The following is a 22204-nucleotide window of genomic DNA, read 5'->3' on the forward strand; positions in this document are numbered from 1 at the left end:
AAACTTCTTTAACTCTGTTTAACTCAGCATTGCCCAATTTTTAACCACAGACCTTTATTTTGTTTTATTTCATTTCTTTTAATTTCCATGAAAATTACCAAATTTCCACTGAACACAATTTTGGAAATGCTGGTGTTCCAGAAAGATTTCGGCATTGCCACTCACTTGTTTCAAGACCCTGGGCAAGTCACTTAACCTCTCTAGGCCTCAGTTCCTTCATCTATAAAGTGGGACTGATTTATATGTACATCAGAGGTTTTTTTGAGTATGAAATGAGATATGTATGAAAATCTTCTTGGCATGAGTAGGTCTTCAGTAAGTGTAAGCTCTCCTCCCCCTGAATCGGATAGGTACCAGGTACATTGCTAGGTGCTGGGACCCAGCCCCTGCCCTGGATGAGTTCCCAGGGTGTGGGGTGAGCAGGTCCACAGCAGTCACAGTGATAAGTGCAGTGGTGTAGGGGTGCACAGGGATTGGAGGGGGCCCAGGCGAGCTGCCTCGCTTAGCCAAGGGAGGGGGTGCCTAAGTGTGACTAGAGAATCCAGAAAAGAGGGCAGGAGGAGTTGTTGTGGAAACAACTTGGCCCAGTTTGACAGGAATTTTGACTTTTTTGGCACCGGAAGTCCTACGTCCCAGGAAACCCCAGTACAAACCAGAGCAGTGGTCACCTATTTCCCAGGATCCCAGAAAATCTAAGGGGGTGTGGTCAAAGAAGGGGTGATGGAGCTGGGCTGGGTCTTAGCCCTGGTGAGGAGGGTTGGAGGAACTCTGTCCTGGGTGGGCAGGGACTGACCTGGCCTGAATATGGGGGGTCATATTCTACCCCTTGCCTCTGCCCCCAGGGGAGGTGTTCTTCGCCACACGCCTTGAGCAGTTCACCTTCCAGGAAGCACTGGAGTTCTGTGAATCTAACAATGCTACACTGGCCACTACGGGCCAGCTCTACGCCGCCTGGAGCCGCGGCCTGGACAAGTGCTATGCTGGCTGGCTGGCCGACGGCAGCCTCCGCTACCCCATCGTCACCCCAAGGCCTGCCTGTGGTGGAGACAAGCCAGGCGTGAGAACCGTCTACCTCTACCCTAACCAGACGGGCCTCCCGGACCCACTGTCCCGGCACCATGCCTTCTGCTTCCGAGGTATGCAGCCTCGCTTCGGCTCCAGCAGCCCCTTTTGTCTGGAGAGGACCCCCCTAGTTTCACCCCATCCTGCCACCACCCAGTATCCCATCCATCAGAGCAAGAAAAAGTCAGTCCCTCTGGGGCAGAGCCAGCTCTGAAACCAGCACAACGCAGGCTTTGACCCCAAGGCAAGGTCATCCTTCTAAAGTTCCCCAGAGACAAGCAGAGATAAGTAAGAACTTGAGCTGGTATTTGTGTCTACTAGAAATGAGGTAGACCTGAATTTGAGTTATGGCTCTGCTACTTAATAGCTGTGTGACAATGGAGACATAATGGTTCCTACGTCAGAGAGAGCTGCAAGAATTAATTGAGTGCATGTGGTGCCCTTGGTGTAGTGCCTGGGACACAGTAAATGCTCAATAAATGTTAGCTTTATTTCATATACATATATATATGTAAAGCTATAATATATAGCTTTATTTTGTACAACCTGTAATTTGTACACCCTTGTCAAATTCTCTCCTGCTTGCAAATATTTTTGTGATGAGTTTAGTCAAATTATTCTATTACTCTTCACTAAGCACTGGTGGTTCATGTTTTTCATTGACCTATGCTATGGATATGCTACCATTTCAACCATCACTCCCCATTGGACTTCTGAGAGTGATGTCATCAAGCAATATAGTAAGCATGGCCAGGGCATAGCCATGGAATTGCTGGGCTCTGATTGGATTTGTTCCTGCACAGTCCATGGAGGGTCTGGGTGCATGGACCAGAATGTAGATTGTAATAACAGCCTGTGCCATGTTTTAGATAGTTTATATCAAAACTGAGTGTCTTTGCAACTTCCTGTGAATCTATAATTATTCTCAAATAAACTTAAGGGGAAAAAAACTTGAGTGTCCCCAAGTTTCCCAGACAGCCAGGGTCACCTTTTAGAACCCAATTCAAAGCCAGGAGCAGTGGCTTACGCCTGTAATCCCAGCACTTTGGGAGGCCAAGTTGGGCGGATCACTTGAGGTCAGGAGTTCGAGATCAGCCTGGCCAACATGGTGAAACCCTGTCTCTACTAAGAAAAGTGCAAAAATTAGCCGGGTTTGGTGGTGCGCACCTGTAATCCCAGCTACTAGGGAGGCTGAGGCAGGAGAATCGCCTGAACCCAGGAGTTGGAGGTTGCAGTGAGCTGAGATTATTCTGCTGTACTCCAGCCTGGGCAGCAGAGCAAGACTCTGTCTCAAAAAAAAAAACAAAATAAAATTCAAAGTTCAGACAGCTTCAGTAAGTCAAGTCCAATTCTCTCCCAGAGGCTTTGATGAGGCTCTTGTCCCAGTGCCCCTCTCCCTGCTCTGGGAAGCAGAAACCAAGCCAGTTAACCTCCCAGAAAGTTTCCAGCCATGCTGCCCCCAGCCTCCCAACCCTGACCCTCCGTGAACTCAGCCCTGTATATTATCCTGCACAGTTCAGCTTCCTTGCTGACCAAGCTCACTGCTGGTTTCCCCCACACCAGAACAGTTACCCCCAGCCCATGAATACTACCTTCACGCTTTCAAATGCCGAGATGGTTTCATGGAATTTAAGCACCATCCTCCTATTTTTGGTCCTGACACACTGGGAACATAATCCCCATCCCCAAGATCGGCAGCGTTGTTCAGTAGTTGAGAGCGTGGAGTCTGGCACCAGATGCTTGAATTCAAAGACTAGATCTGACATTTGTAAGCCATTGACCCTGGGCAAATCATGTAACTCTGTGCCTCAGTTTCCCCATCTGTAAAATGAGATAATTATATCTCTCTCATAAAGCTGTTGTGAGATAAAGTGATTTTATATACATAAGCCTTTAGAGCAATGCCTGGCATGTATGATGGATTCTGCAGGTGAGATGACCCAGATCACCGGAACTAAACTGCTGGTGGTGCATATGGATATTATATCATTGGTGCCGATGGCTCTTACTAAGCGAGAAGGCAAACAGCCATCCGCTGACCCAGGAGGTGGGGCCTGGCCCACCTCAGAGTCCCCTAGCTCCCCTCAAGAAGGGCCAGCCAAGGACGGGTCACTGGTAAGAGAGGGACTCACTCTGACCACCCACATCTCCTTTAGGCATTTCAGTGGTTCCTTCTCCAGGAGAAGAAGAGGGCGGCACACCCACATCACCCTCTGTTGTGGAGGAGTGGATCGTGACCCAAGTGGTTCCTGGTGTGGCTGCTGTCCCCGTAGAAGAGGAGACAACTGCTGTACCCTTAGGGGAGACTACTGCCATCCTAGAGTTCACCATCGAGCCAGAAAACCAGACAGAATGGGAACCAGCCTACACCCCAGTGGGCACATCCCCGCTGCCAGGTTGGTATGGCTTGGGTTCTGGGGCACACCCTGAAACTGCATACCCCTGTCTGCCTATAGTGTGCCTGGTGGGGTGGGGGGGTTCCCTTCCTGGGATTTGTGCTGTTTCCCCAGCCCTGACACTGGCTGGGTGTGCTGCTGTGGGCAACTTTAGCCACCTCAGCTGGCCCCTAGGACCTGCCCCAGAGTGACAAAAACAGCCTTGTTCATAAAATTTTTTTATTACACATTAACTTTTCTGGCCCTTATTTCCCTTGCATGAACCCCCAAATGCCCAGGACTGTGCTGATCAGAGGGCCCTCAGTTACCTTGTCCTCCCGCACTGACACCCTTACCCTAACCTCAACCCTCTCTTGTGGGAGGATCTCTAATAGAAGAGAAATAACCAGGGAGGGGGTTACTGTCAGAAGTCTGACTGTGACCTGTCTCCTCGCCTTTCTCCTCCTTCCATTTCCCTCTTCTGGGCCAGGCCTCCTCAGGCAGAACTTCCTGAACTCTGTCACAATTAAACCAGATGAGACTTAACAGGATGAAAGCAGCAGTCTCTAAACCTTGTTGAATAAAGTGTTTTGTGGCCACTAAGGTTTGGGAAATGCTGGCTTACAGAGATTAACAGGTTTCCTCACTGCAGACCTTCTCAGAGCCTTGAATATGCTAATATGCACTGTAAGTCTCCAAGAGGAGGTGATAGATATAGTGTGTCCCAAATTAACATTACCACAGAGCCTCCCCCCACTCCCACAGAGCATTGTTAACATCTAGCAGCTTCCAGCTGGGGTAAGCTTGATTTAGAACAATGTACAGTAGTATGTGTGTATACCTGGTAGAGTCAGTTTCCCTGGGGTATGTGCATCTGAAAAAAGGAGTGTATCCGAGCTCCCACTAACTCATCCATCCATGCATCGGCATTCTGTGCATGGTTCCAGAGCAATTTGGCGGTGTCAGGCGCTCTTCTGGGCCTTGGAGATGCAAAGCCTGGCCTCTCTCCATATCAGAAGGTTAAGATGCCTCTGTAGAGGGGAGAGTCTGGCCTAGCAGCCTCACCCAGCAGCCACACCTGCCTGTGGCCTTCCTCGCCCTTCACCAGGACAAGAATGACTGAGTCCTCTTTGGCATCAGGGTATGACTTTGCACGGGACTCTGGCAACCACTAGTGGAGAGTTACCAGTGGGAAAGTGGCTCCAGCAGCTCTGTAGAAATGTTTTCTAGACTTCAGTTCCTGACTACCTTGCTGATTTCAGCCATATCTGGGAACCATCTGCACTATCATTTGCTCCATGTATTTTTCTTTAGGTTGACTTGCTTTTAAAAAAAGAAATGTAGGGCTGAGTACAGTGGCTTACGCCTGTAATCCCAGCACTTTGGGAGGCCAAGATGGGAGGACCACTTGAGGCCAGGAGTTCAAGACCAGCCTGGCCAACATGGCAAAACCCAGTGTCTACTAAAAATACAAAAATTAGCCAGGTGTGGTGGCACGCACCTGTAGTCCCAGCTACTCGGGAGGCTGAGGCATGAGAATCACTTGAACCCAGGAGGTGGAGGTTACAGTGAGCCAAGATGGTGCCACCGCACTTCAGCCTGGGCAACAGAGCAAGACCCTGTCTCCAAAAAAAAATAGAAAGAGATGTAAATTTATTTAAGAGGGAACTGTTATAGTATGACTGCAAATGGTCATCCTGGTTGTTTCATAGATAGATAGATACATACATACATACATACATACATACTTATCAAAATAAAAAGAATCTTTTTTGGGTCCTGCCCAGCTAACTTTTTTTTTTTTTTTTTTGCATGGTACCACTGCTGTTCTTCATGCCCCACCTCCCCCTCTAAGATTCTCCTCTCAGCAAAAACAAACTAAACCTGCCCAGTGGACCCAGCTCCCTCAGTGCTCAGGGGTCCCATCTGGGAAGTTGGCCCCAAAATCCATACAAGGTTAAAATGCATTGTGGCTGTTTTTCAAATGCCAAAGGAAAGAAGAGCTGAAGCAAAGAATGTAGCCTTGATTAGTTAGAATTGTGGGGTTTCCTTTTTTCATTTCTCTATTTTTCAAATTGTCTGTAACAGAGTTCTCAGAACTGGAAAAAGTCACTGTATGTTTACAAACATCACCACCTGGCCCTTTCTTCCTCAGAAGGATGGCTTAAAATGAACAGTTCTTACACTGAAGTGAGTCCCAGCATCACAGGGAGGGCTTGCTAAAACACAGTATGCCAGGCTCCTTCCCAGAGTTGCTGAATCAGTGGGGCTGGGAGGTCCAGGAATTTGCTTTTCTATTCAAGCTCCCAGAGGGTGCTGTTGCTGCGAGTCCAAGCTTTGAAAACCATGGGACCAAATCAATGAGATGGTAATGTGGAAGTACTTGCAGGATGACCTTGGTGGTCTTCAGTGGTGGCCAGGCCCCCACATCCAGTGGGTTGTGTGGATGGTGGCCCCCGCATCTCACACAAAGTACAACCTGTGTAGCCCATGGCCCTTTGGGCACTTGGGGGAGCTTCCCGGTTCCCTACCTCCCTCCTTCCTTTCTCCCTATCCTTCTGCCTTCTTTTCTCCCTATCCTTCCTTCCTTCCTTCTTTCATTTCTTCATTTCCAAGACACTTTACACAGTTCCATTAGAAAGCATTTGGACACGTTGCTGAGCTCTTGAGAGAAAAATTTTACTGTGGAAAGAATGGAGTTTAGATTCTACGTATGAGCCTAAAATGGGGCAGAGTTAATAAACCCACACCTCATCTTTCTTCCTTCTTTTCTACAGGGATCCTTCCTACTTGGCCTCCCACTGGCGCAGCAACAGAGGAAAGCACAGAAGGCCCTTCTGCAACTGAAGTGCCCTCTGCCTCAGAGGAACCATCCCCCTCAGAGGTGCCATTCCCCTCAGAGGAGCCATCCCCCTCAGAGGAACCATTCCCCTCAGTGAGGCCATTCCCCTCAGTGGAGCTGTTCCCCTCAGAGGAGCCATTCCCCTCCAAGGAGCCGTCCCCCTCAGAGGAACCATCAGCCTCAGAAGAGCCCTATACACCTTCACCCCCGGTGCCCAGCTGGACTGAGCTGCCCAGCTCTGGGGAGGAATCTGGGGCCCCTGATGTCAGTGGTGACTTCACAGGCAGTGGAGATGTTTCAGGACACCTTGACTTCAGTGGGCAGCTGTCAGGGGACAGGGCAAGTGGACTGCCCTCTGGAGACCTTGACTCCAGCGGTCTTACTTCCACAGTGGGCTCAGGCCTGCCTGTGGAAAGTGGACTAGCCTCAGGGGATGAAGAGAGAATTGAGTGGTCCAGCACTCCTACGGTTGGTGAACTGCCCTCTGGAGCTGAGATCCTAGAGGGCTCTGCCTCTGGAGTCGGGGATCTCAGTGGACTTCCTTCTGGAGAAGTTCTAGAGACTTCTGCCTCTGGAGTAGGAGACCTCAGTGGGCTTCCTTCTGGAGAAGTTCTAGAGACTTCTACCTCTGGAGTAGGAGACCTCAGCGGACTTCCTTCTGGAGAAGTTCTAGAGACTACTGCCTCTGGAGTAGAGGACATCAGCGGGCCTCCTTCTGGAGAAGTTCTAGAGACTACTGCCTCTGGAGTAGAGGACATCAGTGGGCTTCCTTCTGGAGAAGTTCTAGAGACTACTGCCTCTGGAGTAGAGGACATCAGCGGACTTCCTTCTGGAGAAATTCTAGAGACTACTGCCTCTGGGGTAGAGGACCTCAGCGGACTTCCTTCTGGAGAAGTTCTAGAGACTACTGCCTCTGGAGTAGGAGACCTCAGTGGACTTCCTTCTGGAGAAGTTCTAGAGACTTCTACTTCTGGAGTAGGAGACCTCAGTGGACTTCCTTCTGGAGAAGTTCTAGAGACTTCTACCTCTGCAGTAGGGGACCTCAGTGGACTTCCTTCTGGAGGAGAAGTTCTAGAGACTTCTGCTTCTGGAGTAGAGGACATCAGCGGGCTTCCTTCTGGAGAAGTTGTAGAGACTACTGCCTCTGGAATAGAGGATGTCAGTGAACTTCCTTCAGGAGAAGGTCTAGAGACCTCTGCTTCTGGAGTAGAGGACCTCAGCAAGCTCCCTTCTGGAGAAGAAGTTCTAGAGATTTCTGCCTCTGGAGTAGGGGACCTCAGTGGGCTTCCTTCTGGAGGAGAAAGTCTAGAGACCTCTGCTTCTGAAGTAGGGACTGACCTCAGTGGACTTCCTTCTGGAAGGGAGGGTCTAGAGACTTCAGCTTCTGGAGCTGAGGACCTCAGTGGGTTGCCTTCTGGAAAAGAAGACTTGGTGGGTTCAGCTTCTGGAGACTTGGACTTGGGCAAACTGCCTTCTGTAACTCTAGGAAGTGGGCGAGCTCCAGAAACAAGTGGTCTTCCCTCTGGATTTAGTGGCGAGTATTCTGGGGTGGACTTTGGAAGTGGCCCACCCTCTGGCCTGCCTGACTTTAGTGGACTTCCATCTGGATTCCCAACTGTTTCCCTAGTGGATTCTACATTGGTGGAAGTGGTCACAGCCTCCACTGCAAGTGAACTGGAAGGGAGGGGAACCATTGGCATCAGTGGTGCAGGAGAAATATCTGGGCTGCCCTCCAGTGAGCTGGACATTAGTGGGGGAGCTAGTGGACTCCCTTCAGGAACTGAACTCAGTGGCCAAGCATCTGGGTCTCCTGATGTCAGTGGGGAAACACCTGGACTCTTTGATGTCACTGGACAGCCATCAGGGTTTCCTGACATCAGTGGGGGAACATCTGGGATCTTTGAGGTTAGTGGGCAGCCATCAGGGTTTCCTGACACTAGTGGGGAAATATCTGGAGTGACTGAGCTTAGCGGGCTGTCCTCTGGACAACCAGGTGTTAGTGGAGAAGCATCTGGAGTTCTTTATGGCAGTAGTCAACCCTTTGGCATAACCGATCTGAGTGGAGAAACATCTGGGGTCCCTGATCTCAGCGGGCAGCCTTCAGGTTTACCAGGGTTCAGTGGGGCAACATCAGGAGTCCCTGACCTGGTTTCTGGTGCCACAAGTGGCAGCAGTGAATCTTCTGGCATTACATTTGTGGACACCAGTTTGGTTGAAGTGACCCCTACTACATTTAAAGAAGAAGAAGGCTTAGGGTCTGTGGAACTCAGTGGCCTCCCTTCCGGAGAGGCAGATCTGTCAGGCAAATCTGGGATGGTGGATGTCAGTGGACAGTTTTCTGGAACAGTCGATTCCAGTGGGTTTACATCCCAGACTCCAGAATTCAGTGGCCTACCAAGTGGCATAGCTGAGGTCGGTGGAGAATCCTCCGGAGCTGAGATTGGGAGCAGCCTGCCCTCGGGAGCATATTATGGCAGTGGACTTCCATCTGGTTTTGCCACTGTCTCTCTTGTAGACAGAACTTTGGTGGAATCTGTAACCCAGGCTCCAACAGCCCAAGAGGCAGGAGAAGGACCTTCTGGCATTTTAGAACTCAGTGGTGCTCATTCTGGAGCACCAGACATGTCTGGGGACCATTCTGGATTTCTGGACCTAAGTGGGTTGCAGTCCAGATTGGTAGAGCCCAGCGGAGAGCCACCAAGTACTCCATATTTTAGTGGGGATTTTGCCAGCACCACCAGTGTAAGTGGAGAATCCTCTGTAGCCATGGGCACCAGTGGAGAGGCCTTGGGACTTCCAGAAGTTACTTTAATCACTTCTGAGTTCGTGGAGGTTGTTACTGAACCAACTGTTTCTCAGGAACTTGGCCAAAGGCCCCCTGTGACACACACACCCCCGCTTTTTGAGTCCAGTGGAGAAGTCTCTGCAGCTGGGGACATTAGTGGAGCTACCCCCATGCTCCCTGGGTCTGGAGTAGAGGTATCATCAGTCCCAGAATCTAGCAGTGAGACGTCCGCCTATCCTGAAGCTGGGGTTGGGGCATCTGCTGCCCCTGAGGCCAGCAGAGAAGATTCTGGGTCCCCTGATCTGAGTGAAACCACCTCTGCATTCCACGAAGCTGACCTCGAGAGATCCTCTGGCCTAGGAGTGAGCGGCAGCACTTTGACATTTCAAGAAGGCGAGGCGTCAGCTGCCCCAGAAGTGAGTGGAGAATCCACCACCACCCATGATGTGGGGACAGAGGCACCAGGCTTGCCTTCAGCCACTCCCATGGCTTCTGGAGACAGGACTGAAATCAGCAGAGACCTGTCTGGTCACACCTCGGGGCTGGGCGTTGTCATCAGCACCAGCATCCCAGAGTCTGAGTGGACTCAGCAGACCCAGCGCCCTGCAGAGGCGCATCTAGAAATTGAGTCCTCAAGCCTCCTGTACTCAGGAGAAGAGACTCACACAGTCGAAACAGCCACCTCCCCAACAGATGCTTCCATCCCAACTTCTCCAGAATGGAAACGTGAATCAGAATCAACTGCTGCAGGTATTGTGATTTTTTTCCCCCTTTAAATGTGCTTGGGTAGTTCAGACTGTAGGCTACTGTAGCACAGAAGGAGACCACGTAGCTTTAAGGTTCCAAGAATAGCTCCACGATAGGTTAGGTGTGCAGCCTCAGGCAATAGTCTTCACCTCTCTGAGCCTCATCTGTAGCATAAGAGTAGGATAATACTATACCAGGGAAGATTAAACAGAATATAAACATAGATAGATAAAGCAAGCACTCAGCATCACACTGCATACAGTGCACACTTATAAAGATTAGCGATGTTATCGTTACAGCAGAGTTGCAGTCCTTGAGTTTTTACATGTGAATTCAACTATCTGTACTTGGCACAGGGAGAGAAGGATGACTGTTTAGATAGTGCTAGAAATTCTGCTCACGCGCCCTGCCCTGGAGTGAGTGTGAGATGAGAGAGTAAATCTGCTGATGGTGTTTATGTCTGAATATTTATTTTGTGCAGGGTTAAAACCTGCACAATTTAAGGAACTATGAAGTGTCATTTGGTTATCTGGCTTTAGATTCTGCATCCCCAACCCCATCCCTGTACGAAGGGGCTCCTGTACTATCATGATTGTCTCACCGCGACATAACTCCAAGTGCCAGGCAGTGGGCTCTGGTAGCTGATTTTCCTTTGTTTTTTGCTCTGGGGTCCCTTGTACCTTCTTTTGTGCTGAGAGAGCTTTCACAGCTAGAGAGCTCCCCCCGATGCTGTGGGCCAGGTGCCCAGGAGGGACAGAGGCCTCAGAAAAGTGCTGACCCAAAGCCAGCCTTGTGGACTTCAGGGACCTCATGCCCCAACTTTGAGGTCTTGGAGGCCGTGGTAGCCAGGCGACTGTGTTCTTGATGCTCAACCTCTCCCCTGGGGGTTGCAGCCCCCGCCAGGTCCTGTGCAGAGGAGCCCTGTGGCGCTGGGACCTGCAAGGAGACAGAGGGACACGTCATATGCCTGTGCCCCCCTGGCTACACTGGCAAGCACTGTAACATAGGTAAGGCCCTCATTGGCCGTGGAGAGAGAGGGCAGAGGCGCTGGACAGACTCCTTCATCCCCCAAAGGGTCCCCAGGCGGGAGGAGGCAACCAAGGTCCACTGAGGCTGAGGCTTCTCAGGCTGGGAAGGAGCTGCATGATGACATATCAGGGGCAGGAGCCACAGGACAGACATGGCTTATCTTTCTCGAATGTCTAGGTTTAGGAGAAAAGAGTCAAGTAATTAAGTTGGTAAGTATTTTTATATCAAGCCAATGACTATTGTAGGAGTAGAATGAAAAATGTGCTTGAATTTTGGAGATGAGACTTCAAAGAAATATTGAGCATGGGGTGAGTATTAAATACAGCGGCCACACCTCTCCGCTCCTGGTGAGGAGTCTCTGAGTGGGGCCGTCTTGTATCGTGCAGAGTGAACCCCACCAAGTTGCCTCCATGCTTGGGTCTGCGTGGGGTTTGGGTCCCCTTCTTGACCTGAAGGAAATGACACAAACAGCGGTAATCACCCAGCACAGGGATTCGTGGCTGTAGGGCAGCTGTAACCCAGCAGCGCGTCCTGCCCAGGCACCCACCATGAGCCTGTTTGTCCTTAGGTATGGGTGAAGCAGCCTGTGGGATGGGTGGATGGGTGGAGAGCCTGGGGACCCTCTGATCTGAGGTGGACCCCAGTAGGAGATGGTTAGAATCTACCTGTTGTTCCGCGGACACACGGGAGGCCGGTGATCATGAGGACATCTCATCTCATCTTATCAACATCACCACCTTGAGGAAAGAAATGCCCAGTTACCACCAAGCTCATATTCTTTCATTAGTTCTCCCACTACCCCAGTGCCCTTATCCCCAGCCTCCCTCCTAAGTCAAGAATCAAAGACCTAGGGTCTTTCATAAAAGGAGTCACTCCTAGGACATGTGCAAAAATGAAAAAACGAATCCTGGAGAAAAAACAATCACTTCCAGGTAAACCTCATGTCGGGCAATTATCCTTCGATAGCCTTTACATCAAACACAGAGAAGAATCCTGTGTCTATATATATTAATATACATGCAAATTAATACATCATTATATATTATTAGATATCATATAATATAAACATGCTGTATACATGGTACATATGCAGTAACTATATATGTATATATAAACAAGCATTAGGGTAGATATTCATTCACTCTTTCCCCAACATGTGGGCTGCAAGGACAGAGAGGGTGGGCTATCCTGGGAAGGTTCCGGGCTTACTGCAGAAGGGGACAGCATTTCCACTGGGCCATAGTGACCCCACGGACTGTAGCTGCACCCCACCATCACTCACCCCTGATGGGTGACTCCACTCTTGGGAAATCCTTCTCAACCTGATACTTGAGGCAAAAATCTGACACTAGCATCAGATGTCAAAGCAAGGCTTGTGTTCTTGGCAGCCCTGAAATTAATAGAAGTGTCAGTGGGCTGTAACTATTCTGCTGTAAGGACAGCCTTTCTGTGATCATGTATATTTCCAAAGGGCTTTTGTTCCCATGATTTCTCCCCAGACGGTTCTGTAAGCAGCTTGGTAACTACTCCCATTTGAGACTGGAACACAGAGGAGTTAAGTAATTTGCCTAACTATACTGAGTAAGTGGATTGAATCAAGATTCAAGACCTTAATTCACGTGTTTAACACACTCAGCTAAATAAGAAACTCCCTCCTGAACATAACAACCAGTTGCCGGTCTCAAAAAACTGAAGCTGGACTTCAGGGGAGCCAGAGAAGGAAGGAGCTGGGAATCCGAGGTGGTCGGATTCAAGACTTGCAGCCCAGCCTTCATTTTCCTCATTTGTAAACAGGGATCGACGGTAATGGTTCTCAGCTTTGAAAAAATATGATGCCTGAGATCTACCCCAACAGATTGTGATTGAAGTGGTTCTGTGGCCTTGGCATTGAGGTTTTTAAAACCCCCAGGTGACTCCAATGTGCAGCCAGGGCTGAGAACAACTGCTGTGAGGGTGAAGATCACCCATGTACAGCATCTGGTCAGAAGAGGTATTTAAGAAAAATTGCTTCCCTTTCCCCATCTCCCACTCTACTGGCTAAGAGAAGCTTTAGCATCTCCAAAGAGTGAGTGGTGGGGATCAGCCCAGCACAAAACCTAGGTCTCTTTTCTCATGACTGTACCTTGGGGTCCCAGGTCACTCTTGTTCAACTTAGCTCAAGGTTCAAGTGCTTCCAGAAGGACTGCAGATAGTGGCCAGTCTCCATGGGTGACCCACCATTGTCTTGCACCAGAACCAGGAACTACAGGTTGTTAAAAAGACTACGGATCGGCCAGGTGCAGTGGCTCATACCTGTAATCCCAGCACTTTGGGAGGCCAAGGCAGATGGATTGCCTGAGTTCAGGAGTTCGAAACCAGCCTGATCAATATGGTGAAACCCCGCCTTAATTTTGACTTCAAAATTAAGATCTAGGTTGGGCGTGGTGGCTCACACCTGTAATCTGAGCCCTTTGGAAGGCTAAAGTGGGCGGATCACTTGAGCTCAGGAGTTCGAGACCAGCCTGGGCAAAATAGTGAAACCCAATCTCTATTTAAAAAAAAAAAAAAGTCAAGATCTGTTTAATGAATACTCAGATTATTTAGCAATTAAAAGCAAGACTATTCTATTCTGACCCACTTCAAAAGCAGCAGCATCTTTCCCCACTTCCACTACTGACGGCACCCATGGGAATTAGGCTCAGCCTCTAAGGTTTCTATCCTGGCTGCAGCTTAGAATCACCTGGAGTGCTTTTAAAAAGCATTATGCCTGGGCCCCACTCTGAGATAGTCTGATTCAATTGGTCTAAAGAGGAGCTTCAGCATTGGTATTTTTTAAAAATCTTTAAATAAGAATATTTTTAAAAACTACTCCAGTAATTCTAATATGCCAGCCAAAGATGAAAAATACTGTTGTAACCAGATCTCACATCCAATTTCCAGTCATCACTGGTGCTATGTAGACTTATCTCCTCTGTTAGGAGGGCATGACCTTAAACTTAATCAGTTTCCTTTCTATCTTACTGCTTTTTTTCACTTTCTAGGTTTGAAGCTCTGATCTATGACCTTCCACTCTCTCTTCCTCTAGGAGAGATGTTTGAATTTCAGTGAAACCTCTATCCTTGGGAAAGAAATGTTTTCAAAGCAAATGAAAGTATAGGGTTGCAAGTGAAAATACAAAGTATGCCTTCTTGACTTAACCAAAAAGTTCCTGGGCAGATTTTAACAGGCAACTAATTGATTTAAGAAGCAGGATATTTTTGGGCACAGTGGTGCACACCTGTAATCCCAGAACTTTGGGAGGCTGAGGCAGGAGGATCACTTGAGCCCAGGAGTTCAAAACCAGCCTGGGCAACACAGTGGGATCCCATCGCTACAAAAAATATATATTTTTTTAATTAGCTGGGCATGGTGGCACATGCCTTTGGTCCCAGCTACTTGGGAAGCTAAGGTGGGAGGATCACTTAAGCCCAGGAAGTTGAGACTGCAGTGAGCCATGGTCGTGCCACTGCACTCCAGCCTGGGTGACAGAGTGAGACCCTGTCTCAAAAAAAAAAAATAAATAAAGCAAGATATTAAAGTTATATTCAAGATCAACCTTTAAAATACAAAAGATTTGAAATAGTACAAATAATGATAGCATACGTTATAATCTTTTTTTTTTTAAAGACGGAGTCTCACACTGTCACCCAGGCTGGAGTGCAGTGGCACAATCTCCCCTCACTGCAAGCTCCACCTCCTGGGTTCAAGCGATTCTCCTGCCTCAGCCTCCAGAGTAGCTGGGATTACAGGCACCCACCACCATGCCTGCCTAATTTTTTGTATATTTAGTAGACAGGGTTTCACTATGTTGGCCAGGCTGGTCATGAACTCCTGACCTTCTGACCCACCCGCCTCGGCCTCCCAAAGTGCTGGGATTACAAGTGTGAGCCACCGTGCCCGGCCTATACTTTTTAATTTAATTATTTTATCTTAAAAGCAAATTAGGGCTAGTAAATATGCTTTAATAATCCTTCTCTCACTTGTGTAAGAGACAACCAGAAGGTCAGTGTATCTACTCAGGTCTGTTCATCTTCATTGATCCCAGGTCTTTGCAACATGCAGAGCACCCATTGAATTGAGAAATTTTATCTGTATTTCTTTTTTTTTTTTTTTTTTTTTGAGACGGAGTCTCACTCTGTCGCCCAGGCTGGAGTGCAGTGGCGCAATCTTGGCTCACTGCAAGCTCCACCTCCCGGGTTCACGCCATTCTCCTGCCTCAGCCTCTCCGAGTAGCTGGGACTACAGGCGCCCGCCACCACTCCTGGCTAACTTTTTTGTATTTTTAGTAGAGACGGAGTTTCACCGTGGTCTCGATCTCCTGACCTCGTGATCCACCCGCCTCGGCCTCCCAAACTGCTGGGATTACAAGCGTGAGCCACCGCGCCCGGCCATATCTGTATTTCTTAAGAGGTTTCCCCCATCCTTGCCCAGGAAAGTTATGTCCAGAGTCACCACATACAGCTGCACAAGTGTGCACCGAACAACTTGAGGAGTTCTATTCATATTGTAGTCTTTATTCTTTATGAGTGGCAACCCTTTTAGTTCAGTATCATTTGAGTTTTAGCACCTGCATCGCTCTTCATTCAGCATTTTTTATGAGCAAATAAACTCTCACTCACTTGGAGGTCCTGGGCTCTGACCTAGGCAAAAGCTGGACAAGATCTTTTCAAGGTGGAGGCCTGAGGTCTCCAATTCAGACAACCACGTGATGCTTTGCAACTATCTCTACTCCCCTGGCCTTTATCGGGGGCTCTCAGTTATTTTATCTCCCAAGTTAGAGATATTGCTGGAGGGCCTTGTTCAGGAACAAACCAGCCCTTTTGGTTATAGTAGTGGGAAGAGGACCCTGAGAATCCTGATGCTCCCCAGAGTCCCTGCTCAGTGATGATGAGTGAGCCCTGGGTGGCTGTAGCAGCAATGGTTAGGAGGTGCTGACAGTCCAGGACTCCGGTGTCTCTCTCCCTCCACGTGGGGCAGAAGCCAACTTCCAGTCTCATTTCCTGACTCCTCCATCTCTTCCACTCTGTCTCCCCAACACCCAGGTTGGGCAAGTCACCTCACTTGTTTTCTTTTTGTTCTTTCTTTCTTTCTTTTCTGTTTTGTTTTTACATCTCAAACATGCTAAAGAATTCACATGTTTTCTCACTGTAAATGGCTAGTGATGTCTTGCCACCTGGCCACTGGAAGGATAATGAAGGAGAACGTGTGTGAGTCAGCACTTGGCTCACAGGAGCTTCCTGATAGTTATTGGTTTCCTCCCTTTCCTCTCTTTCTCTATGAAGCCTGCCCATTGCCCAAAGCCCTTCCCTCCCTCCACTTGCAAGCTCCTTATCCAGGATCCATCACTCTGCATTCACAGGAGGGCCCAGCCCAACTCCTCTATCAGTTCCAGAAGGCATGAGATGTCCTAATTGCCCTTCTCAGAAAGAGGTGGGCCATGCAGGGCCAGAATGGCTCTTACAGCCAGAGCAAGAGGAGATGAGGCACCACAGGCCAAAATAGCTAATAAGAAAGCCCCACACCAGTCACCTGGCCTTCTGCCCACTGCTGAAGATGCTGACTCAGCCTCTCCAAACTACCCTGACTGCAAACACAGGTTTTCTGATTTTCAGAATTGTGGACCTTCTTTCCCTCGTCACCTGTAAATCCAGGGCCATGAAAAAAAATTTCTGAGCTCCGGAATTTGTTCCTTCAGTCCCCGCAGCCTTCTCAGATTTTGTGCCCTGGTCAAACACAGAAAGAAAGCAACGCTACCCCTCACCCTGACTCGGGCAGCCTGGGAGCAGGTTTTGTGCGATCAGCCTCTGGAACAACTGGATGCCCCCCAGCCTGACCTCCACTGGAGCGTCTTTCCTTTCCTGCCCTTTCTCCCATGGGCAGACAGAGGCCCCAGGGTTGATGTTTTACTCTTCTCCCCAGAGGCCACTCCCGTTCCCTGCTCTGTACAACTGCTTTAGCACCTACATTTGCTTAATTCCCCTTGCCCAGTGCTTCCCATCTCCCATAATGACGCTAATGGACAAAAGAGAACATGCAGGAGAGCCGCCCCCAGCTTCCGCCCTGCCGACTGGCCTGACCTATTGCTGCTACTGCTGCTGCTGGGAATCCTGGGGCACGCTGGGAACCCAAGTGCATGCTGGGATTTCAGTCTGTTCCTCCATGCATTTTGGGTTTGCTTGGAACAGTTCCAACTTGGAACTGTTGGTTCTAGTCTGTGGTGTGCACTCCCTGAGATGAAGTTAAAGACTTCATGGGAAGAAAGAGATGCCCAACCACTGGAGATTAGGGGCTTCATGGGATGAGCAAGATGCCTGAGAGCTGGGGATTTTCAGGCCACCTGTTGCACAAATCCGCCTCTGGCCTAGAAGATGTCTACTATGCACCAGCATAAGGACTCAGAGGAAACCGCCTTTACCATCTCATCAGAAGGTTGACTTTAAGGTCTGGTCTGCTCTTATGGGAAGCAAGAACTAAGTCTTGGCACATGTTTAGGACTCTGAGATCCTATTCCCACCACAGGGCTTCGCTGTCCTGCAAAGCCCACCCACAGACATGTCATTGGATCTGGAAGGTTGTGTGAACACAGCTGCACATACTGAGGCTCAATATCTTCAAACCAATGTCATGGTGCCCCATAGCCAGTGGAACCCACTCATTGCAGAATTTTACTGATCTCCTGGCAAGAGGAGCTTCATAATACCATTTGTCATGTTCCCAGGGGAGGAAATCAAGTAGGGGGATAAAATGGCAGGAACCTTTGAAGTACAAATACAAATAAAAGCAGAAGAGAACCCCCAGGTCTTCTGGTTTCTCAGCAAGATGCAGAAAGACCAGATGAGGAGATTTAGTTCTCACCTTGGCTAATTCATGAAAATTTGAGGCAGTGGCCAATGACTTACCAATTCAAGTACCACAAAGAAGCTTGATCAGAAAGGATATCTCAGGACCAGAAGAACAGAAGAGAAGAAGAGCCTATCTGAAAAGAGGCAGAGGATGGGGATGTGCCTGTATCCCAGACTGGTGCCAGTGCTGTTGTGCGGCCACTTGTTAACCACCTCTGTAGCTCTGAATGCTTGACTCCCACTGGCCAGGATGGAGTCCCTCTAGAAATTGTGTCTCCCTGGAGATAGCCACCTTCTGGGGCCTGAAGCTGAAAGGAGATTATATGGGGAGATGTTGGACAGAGTTTCCATCCCTCTCCCGAGAGAAAGATTCAGGCTTCATTTTTATAAGATATTCTAAAATCATATCTACTGAAGACAAAGATGTCTGCAGCCCAAGAAGTCTGATGGGTCTCACACGAACATCCCATGCTGCCATTTTCATATGGATCTACACTCTTCAGACCATTTCGAGGTCATTCATTCTAGGCCCACACAGCCTTGCCCTCTTTCTCTGGGTCATAACTACAAACGAAGCCAGGAAAAGAAAGACCTCTAACCAAGCTTCAAGAACTTGACTTCAGTTTCCTTGCTCACCGCCATGTTCATAACCACTTCAGAATCCATGGTCTCTCAAAATATTCACAAGAGAAGGCATCTTGGAGAAACTCTATGTTCACTGTCACAATAGGCATTTGGCTTTAGACATATCAGATCTCTTCAAACCACCGGGAAATCTGGCTCCAATGCTCCAAGTTTACCAATCAAGACTCACACACGCCCAAGGAAACCCTTGTCTGGATCTTTGCTTCAGCAGTCCAAGATGGCAGCAGCAGCAGCAGCAGCAACAGTTCTCAGGAAAACCAGCCAGTTCCCTCCCAGGGGTCTGGAGAGCAGCAGGACTGGCCACTCAAAAGGAGGCCACAGTGCTTGTGAGGCTGGAGTTGCCGGCAGGAGTCCTAATGGCGGCCCTTGGTTTCTTGCAGACATTGATGAGTGCCTCTCAAGCCCTTGTCTGAATGGAGCCACCTGCGTGGATGCCATCGACTCTTTCACATGCTTATGCCTTCCCAGCTACGGAGGGGACCTGTGTGAGATTGGTACGGCCGTCTCGGCTTCAGCTAATGTTACTAACTGCTGCACCCCCTCCTCCTCCCTCACCTTTCCCTCCTAACAACAGGCTCCAGGCCCTGGCTGGGTCCCCCAAGGTCCATCTGGAGAGCCATTTCAGGGGCCACGACTGAAAAGTCTGCCCCACTGATTCCCACTCTTTTTCTTGCTCTCCTCCTTGAAAACCCTTTTCTGGAGCACTGGCTGATCTGACTTTCTCCAGGGCTTCCAGACCTACTGATGCCACCACTGAGGTTGGTGTATGGTTCAGACTAAGAGGACAGGGCTGATTCTGAGCACTTGTCTTGAAGGAAGCTATGGGGTGGGAGTAATTGGTTCTCATTCCAGATGACAGCCACGGATCTTCTCAGTGTGGTCATGGGCATGGGACCTTTGTGGTTCCTTCCTTCATGGCCCTGGGAGCCACTGTGCCACATTGGCCAAGCTGCCTTTCTCTTCTCCTGGGGCGAGAGCTGTGGTTGGTCTGCCTGAGATCTCCCATGTCACTGGCATGCTCAAGTCATGCATGAGCAAGGACTGCTGCATGTCACCTTCTTCTCATCACTATTGTGACAGCTGCCATGACAATGCCATGCCAGCCTGTGCTCCCTTTCTCCCTCCCTTGTGCAAGGCAAAGGGTGGCCAGAGAGAACAGAACTGTGTTACAAGGGAAAGGAGCTGAGTTACCTCTCTTGGGCTTTGCCAACCTCTCCATTTCTGCACCACTTCTACCAAAAGGAGCTGTGCACCAGGAACCCTCCCAGGGACAGACTGAACCCTCAGCTCTCTCACCTTTGGTGCTTCCTAGTCTCCCCACCAGCCTCCTGGATCTCAGGGGTTTCCCAGCTCAGAAAAGGGGAGACAAGACCTTTGGATGCTTGTCTCAATGGCCCAGACAAAACTGGAAGTGTGTAGGGGCTTAAAATCCTTTTCAATGAACTCTCAAGTTGGATACCCAGAAACTTCCAGAAAGCAGCTGAAACTACTGTGAAGTCTCCCTTTGGTCCTAAGCAGTGTGGGGAGGTAGTTTTGGGTTTCATATTCCTTTGAGGCACTGCCAAGGTTACAGACTGGTAGAGGAACTTAAGGCTTTTGGGGAAAAAAAAGGCCTGGACGCTCCTACTCCCTTGCAGCCTCCCACCCTCCATCCTCACCCCAAGACCCCAAGAAATTGGTATATGGGGTCTTGGCTGGGGTGGAAGCAGAGACTACAAGGATTTTCTCCCCAGGATACTACAACATTTGCCACAGGGTAGAAGAGTCTGGGACTTCCATGCCGACAACAGCTGTTTGGTTCCAGACTGGAAAAGTGGGCTCTGCTGGAATGGAGGCAGGACCCTCACAGGGCTCTGTACCCTGATGGGGCAGAGAGATGGTGACAGAGCCACCCAGCTCGGCCCTGGGCCTGGGGGCCTAGCTAAGCAGGGCTGCATCTCCTCTCCCATTCCAATCCTGAGTCCTCACCACTCCACGGTGCCTCCTGCCTTGGCTCTGTCCCTGCTACCTCTTCCAGCCTCCCTGGAATTGTTTGTTTCCTAAGAACCTTCAGCCTGCACCACCCTGCCCTCCCATACCCACCTCCCAGAGAAGCTGCACCCTCCAGCTCTGCCTGCCCAGCTCAGCCCTTAGCCACTGAAGGGGCCAAAAACTGACCCCCTAAGTCAGCCCTAAGATGATATCTCTGGCCCAGAGTGCTAAGCTAGTCTGAAGCCTCTCCACCTCTTTCCTGACTGCAGACTCTCCCCTTGGGGAAGGCGTTCGTAGCTGAGGCACCAGAGGCCTCTGCTCCTACAGCTCTGCTCTTTCTTCTCAGGCTGCTGACCCCCTGTTCTGCTCTCCCTCCACTGTCCCCAACTGTCTCTCCCCCACTTTGCCAAGCATCCACCCCTTCAGCCTAAGACTCCTTCCCCTCGGGTACTGGCCCTTCCATTCCAGGACAGCCAGACTATGGTGGCACCCAATCAGGGAGACCACCATGTAGCCTGAGGGGTTTGTGGCCCTCCACCTGGGAGATCCCAGGGGAAGAAGGAAGAAGGGGGGCCTTGGAATTCACTCTGTCCCACACTGTGCTGGCAGATGTTTAACAACCAGCTCTCATAGAGGAGAAAGGAGCCCTGATTGTAGCATCTGCCAATTCCTGAGGTGTAAATGCTTCCACCAAGGCCAGTTTAAAGCTATCAACATGATGTCACTGAAGGCGAGGTTGGGAGGAGACACTAAGAATGAGCTCTCTCAAAGCTGAGTGAGCCAGCTCAGCACAGCTCCGCCTGTCCCCTAGGCTGTCCAAGAACTCCAAGCCAGCCCCTTCTCCAGACTGAGAACCCATTACAAATTTAGGTTTGTGAGGAGAGAAGCTCCTCCCCTCTTCCCATTCACCCCCAAAATAAAAAGCCAGGGCCCCTGGATCCCAGACCCCCAGTGGGCTATCTGACCCCGGCAAGAGGCAGGCACAGTGTGCTTAACTAAAGCCACCTCTGATCGACAGCCTTAGAGCTCTGAGTCTTCTCTGGACCCCAAGCAGACTTATTTCTGCTCCTCTGTTCCCACCCGAGGTTCTGCAGGAAGGAAGCTGCCAGCTCCGCTCCATGCCCCAGCACTACCCGCTCCCACTGCCTCCACACACTTCCCCACAGCTCCACTCCCTCTCCCCTGGAGTCCCTCAGAGCCCCAGAACCATGTTTTGCCTTAAATCTCAAGACCCACCTTCCCACCTCTTTTTAACTGGCCTGCTGACCTCTGCCGGCCCACCAGAGCAGGCATCAAAAGGAGGAAAGCTTGGGAGAGGGTGAGGGGGGAGGGCATGGCATCAGGGAAGGAAAGGGCCCCTGGCATTTTCCAGAGTGGAAGCATGTGCAGAGACTCCCAGGGACCAGACCAGTTTCCAACCTGAACCCCTCCAGCTGTGCCTCTCCCTTCCCTTGAGGGCACAGCATTGAAGGTGGGGTGAATGCAGGAACCTATGCCATAAGACTGGCAGCATCTGCCATCCCCTGGTGGCCTTTGCCCCTCCCTTCAAGCCCCTGACCTGTGTTGCAGACCAGGAGGTATGTGAGGAGGGCTGGAACAAGTACCAGGGCCACTGTTACCGCCACTTCCCGGACCGCGAGACCTGGGTGGATGCTGAGCGCCGGTGTCGGGAGCAGCAGTCACACCTGAGCAGCATTGTCACCCCTGAGGAGCAGGAGTTTGTCAACAGTGAGTGCGATGGGGCCTCTGGAGCCTGAGAGAAGAGTGGCGGTGTAGGCAAAGGGCCTCACCTTTCAGAAGGCAGCAGATTTGGGCCTCGTGAGACTGCAGGACAGGGACCTGGGGGAGGCAGAACAGTGTTCCCGCAGTCTGAGCTCCCAGAGAGAAG

General features: G+C 50.1%; 1 protein-coding gene across 3 annotated transcripts in view; it reads left to right on the forward strand.

The window, feature by feature from the left end:
* The window catches only part of ACAN (aggrecan), a 38021-nt gene that overhangs the window by 12170 nt on the left and 3647 nt on the right, over positions 1–22204 (forward strand). The window contains exons 9-15 of one of the 3 annotated variants that reach the window (XM_030814978.1): positions 843–1136; positions 3219–3458; positions 6215–8124; positions 8185–9814; positions 10705–10818; positions 18726–18839; positions 21886–22044. In XM_030814978.1, coding sequence (XP_030670838.1) covers positions 843–1136; positions 3219–3458; positions 6215–8124; positions 8185–9814; positions 10705–10818; positions 18726–18839; positions 21886–22044 — 4461 coding nt within the window. The remainder of the gene's footprint in view (positions 1–842; positions 1137–3218; positions 3459–6214; positions 8125–8184; positions 9815–10704; positions 10819–18725; positions 18840–21885; positions 22045–22204) is intronic. The other 2 variants (XM_030814979.1, XM_030814980.1) reach the window with 2 other exon arrangements.

This window comes from Nomascus leucogenys, chromosome 6 (assembly GCF_006542625.1).
Source record: "Nomascus leucogenys isolate Asia chromosome 6, Asia_NLE_v1, whole genome shotgun sequence".
NCBI lineage: Eukaryota > Metazoa > Chordata > Mammalia > Primates > Hylobatidae > Nomascus > Nomascus leucogenys.